The sequence below is a fragment of the Mycetomoellerius zeteki genome, unplaced genomic scaffold, assembly GCF_001594055.1.
Source record: "Mycetomoellerius zeteki isolate Tzet28-1 unplaced genomic scaffold, Tzet1.0 scaffold167, whole genome shotgun sequence".
NCBI lineage: Eukaryota > Metazoa > Arthropoda > Insecta > Hymenoptera > Formicidae > Mycetomoellerius > Mycetomoellerius zeteki.
The window spans coordinates 663,126-675,367 of record NW_017256623.1 but is presented as its reverse complement, the minus strand read 5'-3'; the positions used below and the strand labels follow the sequence as shown (position 1 = coordinate 675,367).

The window sequence follows — 12,242 nt, the reverse complement described above, 5'->3', positions numbered from 1 at the left end:
TTGCAGATAGGCTAACGCAACCAAAAATTGGCTGTTGCAGCCAATTAAAAATGCTATGCCATATTTTACCATCTAATTTGCTGCAACAGCCAATTTTTTTTTCAGTGTATCTCTGTCATTTATATGATTGCAATACATATCCAATATCGCAGTACCTGCTAGAAATTTATCTATTCCAACTATTTTTCGTACTTAGATAATTTTCGCTGTAACTGTAAGATCATTTTTTTGAGTGTATGTATCTGCGAATTACTCGAGTACCTCTGCGGCTGTGCTCTTCTATTATTAGCTTTTCAATGGAATTTCTTGGCTGGCATATTTTTACGCGTAGGCAATTCAATAAATCCGACAGCTCGTTCCCCCGTAGCAAAAAATTCGCGTACTTTACACACAGTGTTAAGAAAGTCAACCCCATGAAGAGTCCTTCGGTCAATTCTTGAATGTGGTCGCACGTGCGAATTACTTCTAGCACATCGAGTATCGTAAATTCATATATCAAGAGAAAAATCGCATACCTACAGATATCCACCGCTTTAAATAACCAATGAACAAATTGACGAGAAGAAGAAAAGCCCCATAGACATAACAAAATTCACAAACTGATGCAGGAAATGCTTTATATGCATACGTACTATTTTTATTATATATTTTAGTATAACTGTGTGTATAACATACCTATAACAAAGGTGCAAAAAACCAACGCACATATTATTGTCTTCCCGCTCTTTCCATGCGCCACAAAAACGCAGAGCCTTAAAGTTTACTGGTAGAATGTCCATATCGTCATACACGTATTATTCTCACGTAATTGCCGACCTTATTCTTGTTCCGTTTCAGTCGTCGCGAAATTTTCTTCGTCTTTTTAATATTGTATAAGTTCGTTTTTCTCTCTATATCACGTAATAAAATTTCCGACAACATTCCGTCAATACGAGCTGCATTAATAATGCAGTACAACGTTGTCAACGCACGTTAAATTTTAATTCGATCGAATTGCCGGTCTGTTATCAGAGCCCTTTTTCAACATCACGTATATGTTCAGTCACCATAGAAAAGAAACTGTTTTTAAATAATATATTTGTAACGTAAGGATTATTGCGTGTCTCACAATACAAGAATTTGTTGACAACTCTTCTCTTGTGCAATATTAAATATCTGCAGGAAAATATAGATACAGGAAGTAGCAATGAACCGGTGAAGGATATAGACTAGTGCTACGTAACTGATAAACTGCATAGCCTGAAAGTGGAAAAGGTAAAAAGTTTTCATGAAGTGCCTGATTATATAATTACAAATCGATTAAAACTGATTAACGATAATTTAATTACTGTAGTGCATGTGTGTATCTTATTCTTTTTAGTGAAATAAATAAATATTAAAAAACTTAATATAAAGTTGAATTTTTTCAGAAAGTATGATATTACATCTTTGTGCCATAATAAAATATAGAATTATACTTTCATATAGATTTTAATTTTTTATAATACACACGTGTGTCTATTAGTTTGACATTTACTGCAAAAGATTAAAAGCTAATTAAGTCTAAAAAATCTAAAAAATGAAATTAAATTTACACTATTAACCCTTAATACACTATTAACCCTTAATACACACCTTTGGGTCATTCGTGTCCTGCGCGCATTTCTTTTTTTTATATACTAAGAGCACTATTTGACTATTCTAGTAATACTGTTATAAGTATAAAAGATAATAAAAACCGTACATCTACGTATTTTAACACATGTAGAATATTGTCCTGTATGAAATAGTCTATTAAAAAATAATTAATAGTTTAGAGACGATTCTATTTTAGAGGGCTTTCATGTGTATATACATATCTAAAATACATTGTAAGAATTGAAATAGATTGTAAGAAATAGATTGTAAGAAAATACGTAATTTTATACAATCTGTAATTCTTTTCATAATTTCAATCTAATCACATCGACGTCTGTTGTAAGACATTAAAGGCAGAATAAGACGTTTTTAAAATCTGCAAAGGAAGGATTGTTGACTGTTATTTTGTTATTGCCATTAGAGGCTATACAAAGTGAATTATCATCACAAATTTACCCAAGTGAAAGTGTCGAGAGCCAAATTAAAAATTCCGTAGTAAGACAGCTTCAATCCCTTTTGACTAGTGGCCATTACGAATAACAGACTTCTGCGATCTCGCGTTGTGGCTGTCGTCCAATTGCTCGAATAAATAGCGTCGCCAATGCCTTTGCTCTATACATACACACGACAAAAAATATTTTCACCGTTTATAGTAAGCTCATTTGAAATAATCAATAATTGTATAATTATAAGTAATTTATAATTTAACATAAACATAAATAAATATTACAAGACTAAAACGTGTTCTATAAACATATCATCCAGAATTCCATCATGAATTAAAAGTTGAAATCGGCTTTAATTTACTTTATTATTGTTATTTATAATAACTTATACCTTTAATTGCAGTTCGTTTCCGTACCAGCAGTAAAAGAATACTTGAAACAGCATACAGCTGAGATACAAAGTCAATGACAGAAATCCGACGCTGAGAAGCCTCTTCTACAAGAAAAATTAATTCAGTATATTTGTGGAATACCGCCATACGCATTGTAAATTAGATATTTAGCAGTAGCGACGTTTTTTTAACGACGATTTTTTATCTGCTATTACAAAAAGATATTTAAAATAATATTAGAAGAATTTCGGCGGCGCCGATTGAATTATAAGGAATTAATTGTAAGGATCATTGTAGGGATTTCAGTTTACGCGACCTTGGACATTTGGAAAATACTGGTGCACAGGGTCACCATGCTGAAAATGAATAAAATCGTCACGGTCCACACAAACAACGATTGTATCCTGCGCACAATCTCGTGTACGTATAACTGATGTCTCACGCACTCGCTGATCATCGTGCCTTTATCCGTATCGATTTGGTACTGCTCCGGATGATCCTTGTAGATCTTGGATAGACGATAACATAGCAGTTCGATTTGTCCACAGACGTGAAGGGTGAAACCGTAAACGAGGGAGTCGAACGAGACATTGAGTAGTACCCCATAAAATATTGCGCCTACGTGCTGAAGGTAGGTCGCCAAATATGGATATAAACCAGATATCGAGTATGGTAGATATGTTTTAAATGGTAGAGGTCTGTCGGTATTTTGGGGTCCAACGATGGGAGCGAGTATAAGAGCTATGCAAGTTGCTTGAGATATACTCATGAAAGTTCTGACACACCATTTGACTGTGGTAAACATAAATATTAAAAATATATTTTTTCAAGTTTTAATATACCCTTAAATATATATTTTCAGACTAAAAGTATATCGTAGAACGAAAGAGATGAGGGTATCAAATATAAAGTTAATAAGAGTAAAAATAAAAGTTATATTCTGATATAATATTAACGTTAAACAATATTAATTTTGAATTTAATTAACTTTGGTATATTTTTTATGAAGATTTATCGATGTTTGTTATTATCTATCAAAATCTTAATATAATTGCATTACTATAGTAATATATTACAAATAACTTTAACTTTAAAGAAATATTGAAATTCATTATTTGCAATAATTTCATTAGAACGACAATTACTAGCCAAATACCTTTACGATCGTACTTAATAAGGATCATCCTTTCTTCAGAATTCCTTGGTTGACACGTTTCTCTTCGAAAACAATCCAACAACATGGACACCTCGTTTTTTCGAACTAAGAAGTTCCCATATTTAAAGCATAAAGCTACATAAGTTAACGCTAAGAAAAGTCCTTCGGTTATACCTTCGATATCATCGTGCGTCCTTACAAGCTCAATTACTTCTGATATCGTAAATTCGTATATTAAAATAACAATGGCATACCTGCCAAAATTTTAGTACGTCTCAACATCTTAACAATTTTAGTTACATCTTGATTAAGTAGAAATATCTAATAATGTCTGATCGTGAAACACCTTTTCAATTAAAACAAAATTTAATTAAAATCTAGGAAAACCTAAATAAAAATTAAATAGAAACAAATTTTCTATACATAATCAGATAATGTACTAAAATTATAGTCCTTTTTCATACTCAATATTAAAGCTGGTAATAAAAATCACATAAACAAATTAATTTTTCAAGAAAAAAAAGAAAAAAGGAAAATTAGTTGTAGAACAGTGCAAACACAAATATAAATATAATAGAGATTTATATTCGTAATAGAGAAACAAGAAAAAAGTATTATTGTACCTGTAGCAGAAACTTAAAAAACGAATGAAAACACTGTTATTATTTTTCTTTTCGTTCCATGCACCACAGAACCAGAGAACTCGGAAATTCAATGGCAATATATCCATAATTCCGGAACGATCACTATAGATAGTCTCCCTTTTGTTATACCTTACTATGCTTTGAAAATATTACGCTTGTAGAGAAAAATATAACGAGACTTTCTATACATTGTCAGCGTCCGTTCTCGTGAATTAATAATATCGCTGGAAACGTTCTATAAGCGTTCGAAATGTTCTAAACATTCTTTAACATTTAATGACAGCGGCAGAATTAGTTGATTTTCCTTCTTCACTACGTTTTCTTTTCGTCTTTATATTCATTTTCATATAATCATGAGACGTCTGCGATAACATAACCGGTCATTATTTTTTAAATTATAAACTTGTGTAGTGTATGCAGTATCAAATGTACGAAGGAATACTGAGAGTGAGGGATATTAAAGTATTATTACTATTGATGTGACATGAAAGAGGTTCTTTTGCGAGCATCACTCGCCTGTCAGAAAAATTAACAAGAAACTGAAAATTTTGTAAGGAGAATATAATAAATCGAATTGAGAAGTGCAGAAGTGCACAAAATAAATTGCAAGTATGTTTTTGGATTCGTACATCGTTTTGAATTACTTCGCAAACATATTTAACAAGAAGTTTTATTTTATTTTTATCATGAAATACACAGGACTAAAGAATAATTTATTTAAGACGAATTTCCCTATGTAGATATAAAAATATCTATAAAATTCTAGAGACAAATGTATATATAGTAGATACGAAAATAAGTTTTATGTTAATTTGATTAGAATGGTAATACAGTTGTTGAAGAATAGATACGAAGATATTAAATCGTAGCTTGCTGCAGCAAGTTGAAAGAAGAATAGGATGTCTTTAAAATCTATACAGAGACAAAGAATAAAAATTTAAACATTTTGTATACAACATACCCAGTAAACACAAATTACACATAACGTATCTGTCAGTTGTAATTTCCCACACGTGTTATATTACAGTTATATTATTGAGTGAGAAATTACAACTAACAGGTACGTTACATGTATTCACTGGGTATATACAGATTTTATATTACACATCACGTATTTAAAAAATTATATATAGCACATTGAAAAAAATGTTCTGATTGAACCAACAAAAATGGCATTTTGATGAGACTAAACAGAATTTTTGGTTATAATAACCAGAAATTTAATTTAGTCTCACCAAAATGCCTTCCTATTGGGCTCTTTCAATTGTTGGTTTAATCAGAATATTTTTCTTAGAGTAGTGTATTTTAAGAATCGTAATTATATACATATTTAATATGCTTACCCATGTGAACGTGCTAAGAACTAACGAGCAAATTCCATAAAAAGAAAGCATTCTGCCACCCTGGCTCATCATCATCATAAATGATAAACTTTTGCGTTGCTTTGTCGATATTACTGTCCAGTCACTAGTATAAATTGCATGCGCGATACTTTTATTCTGATAAAAAAATATTTAGCTTAACAAATGGATTTAAAAGTAAAATAATCTAAAAGTTTATGTATATCACTAATACCTTTAAATCAAGCTCATTGCCATACCAGCAATATGAGAACACTTGAAACAGCATTGCTCCTAAGTATACTAAAAAACCGAAGAATTCAACGCTGAAGAACATTTTCTGCAATATAAAGACATCGATTGAACATTATCTACACTTAGCTGATATCAATCCTATACATGTTTTAAACCAATTTTTTATACATTAGACATCTGATAGACGCTGCTGCAAAGAGTGATAAGGCTGAAGAAGAACAAAATGGTGATAATCCACATAAATAACGATTGTATTCTGTGCATGATATTGCACACCGAAACATGATGTTTCACGCATTCCGCGATGGCAAATTTCTCGATGACGTCGTGCTCTTTCTCTTTATTGTTCTCCTGTAGAAATCGGAATGTTTCCGATAATCGATAGCACATCAACTCGATCTGCCCGCAAGTATGAATAATGAAACCGTAAACGAGGGAATCAAGAGCGACGTTTAGTGATACCCCGTAAAATACAACTGCAACTTGCTCAAGATAGGTCAACAGATAAGGAAGTAACTCCACCATAGAATACGGTACGTACATCTTCATCGGTAACTGCCTTTCATTCTGAGTCATTAAAGGTCCTATGAGAACCAAGAAACCCGATATTTGCGAAATGAACATGAAGGCACAGGCTATCCTTTTAGCTTCGTTCATAATACATCACGACGAAGTGGAGTTTGCAAAATAATTAGATTCTATGAGATGAAGGAATATATACAACAATTCATATTACATATTACGTATTTAAAAAATTATGTATACATTGAAAAAAATGTACTACTTGAACCAACAAAAGGGCCCAGCAAGAATGGCATTTTAATGAGAATATAAATAGAATTTCTAATAATAAAGAGAAATTTAATTTAGTCTCACTAATGCCTTCTTATGCTATAATGATTATAGTTATATCTATTCTATAAGAAAACAACTTTCCCATAATTTAATAATAATAATTTGCATTTAATAATAATAATAGTAATAATAAGTAAAGAGCATTTAATAATATAGTAATAAATAAAGAGACAATTAAGACTCCTCTACTCTTAATAAATTAAAATTAAATTTTTTGTTGTAATTATAAACTTTTCTGTTAGAGCATCAATATTTCATCATTCCAATATCAATTCGAAATTAAATAATTAAGTATATTGTAAGACTCGGCTCAATTTGAATAAATTCAATTATATTAAAACGAGAAGGGCTATTAGAGCCTAGCAAGATAACTTATGCTATAATAAAACTTTATTGAAATAAATAATAAACAACTTTCAATAACAACTTTCAAATTTTTCGACCTTTTTCTAACAGTTTTCTTTAATGAATATGTCTAACTTACATGTGTTACTCAGTATATAATAGTAATCTTCTTATAAAACTACTTGTTACCTACTAATACATATTAATCCAAATGTTCTTTTACTCGTTTTTGCTTGCTATATAATATTTTTGCTAGTAGAAAGTTGTTTATTATTTATTTCAATAAAGTATTTTATTATAGTGTAAGTTATTTAGCTATAAGACTCTAATAGTCCTTCTCATTTTAATATAATTCGAAGTTATTTCGAGATTCACTTATGATATACATCCCATACAGCACAGAATTTGCAGCAATATCACTGAAAAATCTCTGCAATATAGCTGTAACATGTTTTGCAACTTTGTATTGTAGGAGATATAACACTTTAAATCATTATATAAAATGAAATTTATTTGAATGAAAAATTATATTGTATTAGCAGCCACGGATAATGTAAAGATTTTATCATTTGAGCATAATTTTATATATTAATTTATATAAACAAATATAAGAATTTATATATACACATCATAACAATAATTATTTTCGTTACTTTAATTACTTTATATTTATTTTAATTACATGTTATATTTGTTATTTTTATACAAAACAAAAAATGTTTAAAATGAAATTGTTATTATTATTAGATATCATTTTAAACATTTTTTGTTTTGTATAAAAATAACAAATATAACATGTAATTAAAATAAATATTGGGCATATAGTATTTATTAGGACATCGATATATCTATATATTTTATCGTTTTGATATCTATTCAAAGTTATTTCGATTTGTTTCGAAATAACTTCGAATAGATATCAAAACGATAAAATATATAGATATATCGATGTCCTAATAAATACTATAATTTGCTTACTTAAAAGTTTGGCGATTAATATATTCATTTTCCTTTAAAGAATGTTTGTAAAGCGAAAACATCGAAATAAGCTTCAAATTTCGAGCTATATTTCGATGGAATTTCGTTGATTCGGACGTTAATTTGACGTCGAATCGATGAGTCATTTCTTATTGGGCAGTGTACAGACAATATTAAACATTGGGTAAGAATTACACACCGAATAATGGTCCAATATTGTAAAGTAGACGCCTAGTCATATTTGAACAACATTGGTTCAACAATATTAGAGCCAATATTAGGAATTCAATATTAACCAATATTTTATATTGACTATATATAGTTTTCAAATATTTCGCCAACATTGTTCAAAAACTAAATTTCAATATTGGCATAATATTGTTGAACCAATATTGGACCGATATCAAAGACTCAATTTTTATCCAATATCGGCTGTACATTATTTTTCCAATATTTCGCCAATATTGGGCAAATTGGAGATACAATTTTTGCCCAATATTGGTGAAATATAGGAAAAGTAATGTATAGTCAATATTGGCCAGAAATTGGGGTCCCCAATATTGACCGAATATTGGAACGTCAATGCATTTCCAACATTGGCCGAATGTTGAAACGCCAATCATTAATATTTTATATTCTGATTGAAATTTTTTCAAATGTTCCTTCTAGGAATAATATAATTTAAGTACCTTTAAGATCGTATTGTTTCAATATCGATTCCTCCATCGAATTTCTTGGCTGACAAAGATTAGTACGAAAACAATCAAGCAAGGCACGCAATTCACACTGTCGCATCAAAATGTTTAAATACTTTAAGCACAAACACATAAAGGTTAGAACGAGGAATAGACTTTCTGTTAAATCTTCCACATCGTTTCTCATACGTATAAGCTCAGCCATCTCAAATATCGTAAAATGATATATTATAGCAGCAATTGTATATCTATCAAAATTACATGTACGTCAGGAGAAAAATTACATAATACACGGTACATCCCTGACGGAAAAGTTGTACGAAAAATTACATAGATTGAGACAAGATCGTAGAAATTATTAGATATTCGCAGTGGGACGTAGAGCGACGTTGTTTCTTTGAAAAACCTAGAAATCCTTCACCCTCAAACAACGGCACTCTACGTCCCATTACGAATATCTACGAAAAATTAAGAATTTCTAAGATTTTGTCTGAATATATGTAATTTTTCTGTACTTTTTTGTAAAAATTTTTTTTTCGCCAGAGATAATTATAATTTTCAAAAATGTATATCACTTAGAAACTAATTAATGAACAGTACATTTATAAGTAATTTCGTTTTAATGTATATTAATGATAAAATGAATTACTGAATTTATTTGCATGACGTATGTCTTATATCTATTCTACCTGTAGCAGAAACTGATAAAGCGTACTATCAAGTTGTTATTCTTATGTTCGTTCCATACACCGCAGAAACGAAGAACGTAAAAATTCATCGGCAGTAAGTCCATATTTTTATTATCGTCGTATCTATAAACGTAACAGCAATGGTGAAGTATAGTATGTGTTTAGTATTTGTTTAGAGCTGTTGCGACATCCCCGATGACAATGTTCTTGCATTAATAACGATGTCTAAGTATACGGTATTGTTACGGTACATTATTTTTTAATATCATCCATCAGAACGAAACATATGGACTTCTGCCGTTGTTTGTTCGTATTTTTATTTTTGATTTTATTAAATGAAGTAAAACGTCGTGACTGTCTTCAATGTAGATAAGTTGTCACTTATTTAGAAGACTTTCTTCTACATTATCTTATAAACATAAAAATCGTAAATGAAATCGTAAAATAAGAATTCGTAAAATTATGGGTTTATTATAAGGAACATTTTATTCCAGAGACGAAACACGTGACTCAATTGTTTCGGAAGATAATGGCTAAGAAAAAAACTGCTTCCGTAAAAATTTCTTTAAAGAATCTTTTTAAAAGAAGTGAAAACAAGTGTATAAAACCAAATTGTACAGGAGAAGGTGGTATTATGACCAGTGTAGATATAATAGCCCAATGTACATTGACTTCAGTAAGTACAATTATTGAGTTAACACTTGGTTTTGAGTATGACGTATATATCAGAGTCAAAGTCATGTGTATATTATATATATATATACATACCAGATGTTTCAGAACACTCATACCATCCTTTTATCTTCGCAGAAGATGAATAAGGTCCAATCGAAAAAATGTTCAGACAAAAATTGTAGGGTTTCAAAAGATCTATTTCCTAGTGCTATGAGTTTGACTTTGGGTGGCGTCGCCAAGGTCAAGTCAAGGTCATGTCAATTTTTTTAAATGGAACATGCTACTTTTTATTTCAGAATCTAATAGCCGATGTCGAGAGCTTTCCAAAACACTATAATAAAGTTATTTTTTATTGAGTACTTTTCGAGTATTATAAGACTCGAAAGTTACAGTACTGCCGGCATTAGCGTTACGTAAGGTGTACGGCACGATCGACGGTTAAAACCTCTTGAATGTTGTTTAGGAATCATGTCTTGGATAACATTGGTCAAGATCAAGGCCATTGGAGATTATTACAGGGTGATCCGAAATTTCAGCATTTGAAGTACAGGACATGATACTATATACTAAAAGAAACAACTACTTTTTCCTTTTGCAAAATTGCGTCTGACAAGTAATTTTTGTAGGAGAGCAGGTTGAAGTTAATAAATAAACGCAAAAAATTATTTATCGAATGCAATTTTGCTAAAGAAATAAGTTGTTTATTTTAGCATAAAGTATATCATGTCCTGTACTCCGAATGCGGGAATTTCGAATCACCCTGTATATATATAAATATTTTATATTTATATAACATTAAATTTACATTTCCTGAGATAAACGAAAGAACCGGAATCTTCCCACCGGTTTTGAAAAGTCTTTGGACGAGCTTAGAGATCCTAAAAGTAGAGATCGGCCAACGCCGACTCGATCCATGACTGGCTCTGCCATGACGTTGTGAAACCGGATGTGAGAGAGAGAGAAGCGAATATGAGAGTAAGAGAAGCGACACCAGCTTCCCAAGTAGAACACAGAAGTCATGAGGACATCATCATGACCTCATTCGTCACTTATAAGTCAATTTTTTGGTATCAAATGACATCATGATGACGTCCTGTGATACCATTATGACTTAATTATGACTCCGTGTTCTATCTGGGTTGCTGTCAGGAATGTCAAGATTCTGGCGTTAATATATTGGCGCGTATATATATTTCTAAGATCACGTGATTTCCGGTTTCACAACCTCATGCCGGGCGTTGGTCGATCTCTATTTTTAAGATCTCTAGGCGAGCTGAATCATTTTTTAGCTTTCCATATCTTTAAGTAACTTCCTCATAATTCCTCTAGGCTGACGCAGATCGTCCGGATATACAAACTTCACCGTTATCATATTAAAAATCATTTTTATTTTCGGTTTAGCCGAAGGAAAGAATATCGGCGATTCTATATTCTGAAAGTGTAAAATAGATTTTTATTTTACAAGAAACCAAGTTGTAAAAAGAATTACTTCTAATTATATAAAACATAAATTTTATGCTTTTTAAAACATTAAAAAATTGCAGTTGACCTCAAGTCGGCTTACAGTCGACATTTAAAATCGACAAAAAACCATCCTAGAATAGTCGACTTATGCTCGTGTCACACTACACATTGGAGATTGAGGATTGCGAATTGAGGACTAGAATTCAGCCAATTAGAACGAAACGGATTAAACCTAAAATTACTTGATTGGTCGAATTTTAAGCCTTAATTCACAATCCTCAATCTTCAATGCGTAGTGTGACACGGGCATTAGACTGCGTTCGGAAACATCACCCGGGTATGCCCCGTGTATCATCTTATTTAACATTGGCTGCGTTCAGCAGACGTTTGTTTTACAACTGTTGGAAGTTTCCTTCGCGCTGATTGTATCATACTTTTAGATCTAGAAGAATGGTCCTATCTCTGCAGACAATCATAAAACGGTTGCAAAACTGTTGAGTCTATTGAACGCAGTCATTGGGTGAACAACAAGGATAAAACGATACACAGGCTGTGTTCCAAAATTGACTGCCAGTACTGAAAATCTATAGTACACGTAACGTAAACTGTAGCATTTCCAGTACTGGCAGTAAATTTGAAACACAGCCAATATGCTCCTACTCACTCCATAGCTCTTACTCACTCCAACGCG

The 12,242-nt window shown here is 31.2% G+C and overlaps 4 protein-coding genes across 4 annotated transcripts in view; 1 reads left to right on the top strand and 3 right to left on the bottom strand.

Annotated features, from left to right (window-relative positions):
- Positions 1 to 317, bottom strand: part of LOC108721340 (odorant receptor 82a-like) — a 2,154-nt gene extending 1,837 nt beyond the window's left edge. Inside the window, 1 exon segment of the mRNA XM_018445851.1 lies at positions 262 to 317. Coding sequence (XP_018301353.1) covers positions 262 to 317 — 56 coding nt within the window.
- Positions 318 to 1,939: 1,622 nt separating this feature from the next.
- On the bottom strand, positions 1,940 to 3,893 carry LOC108721299 (odorant receptor 46a-like). Its single transcript, XM_018445776.1, has 6 exons — positions 3,866 to 3,893; positions 3,612 to 3,716; positions 2,772 to 3,247; positions 2,455 to 2,559; positions 2,074 to 2,229; positions 1,940 to 1,993 (listed from the first exon to the last, which is right to left on the bottom strand). The coding sequence occupies exons 1-6, from the start codon at positions 3,891 to 3,893 to the stop codon at positions 1,940 to 1,942; spliced, it is 924 nt and encodes a 307-aa protein (XP_018301278.1).
- A 1,220-nt stretch (positions 3,894 to 5,113) lies between these two features.
- On the bottom strand, positions 5,114 to 9,516 carry LOC108721298 (odorant receptor 46a-like). Its single transcript, XM_018445775.1, has 7 exons — positions 9,439 to 9,516; positions 9,054 to 9,181; positions 8,840 to 8,971; positions 6,019 to 6,508; positions 5,831 to 5,935; positions 5,599 to 5,754; positions 5,114 to 5,167 (listed from the first exon to the last, which is right to left on the bottom strand). The coding sequence occupies exons 1-7, from the start codon at positions 9,514 to 9,516 to the stop codon at positions 5,114 to 5,116; spliced, it is 1,143 nt and encodes a 380-aa protein (XP_018301277.1).
- Positions 9,517 to 12,112: 2,596 nt separating this feature from the next.
- Positions 12,113 to 12,242, top strand: part of or (AP-3 complex subunit sigma-2 or) — a 19,796-nt gene continuing 19,666 nt past the window's right edge. Inside the window, exon 1 of the mRNA XM_018445811.1 lies at positions 12,113 to 12,124. The gene's annotated coding sequence lies outside the window, so the exon portion shown is untranslated. The remainder of the gene's footprint in view (positions 12,125 to 12,242) is intronic.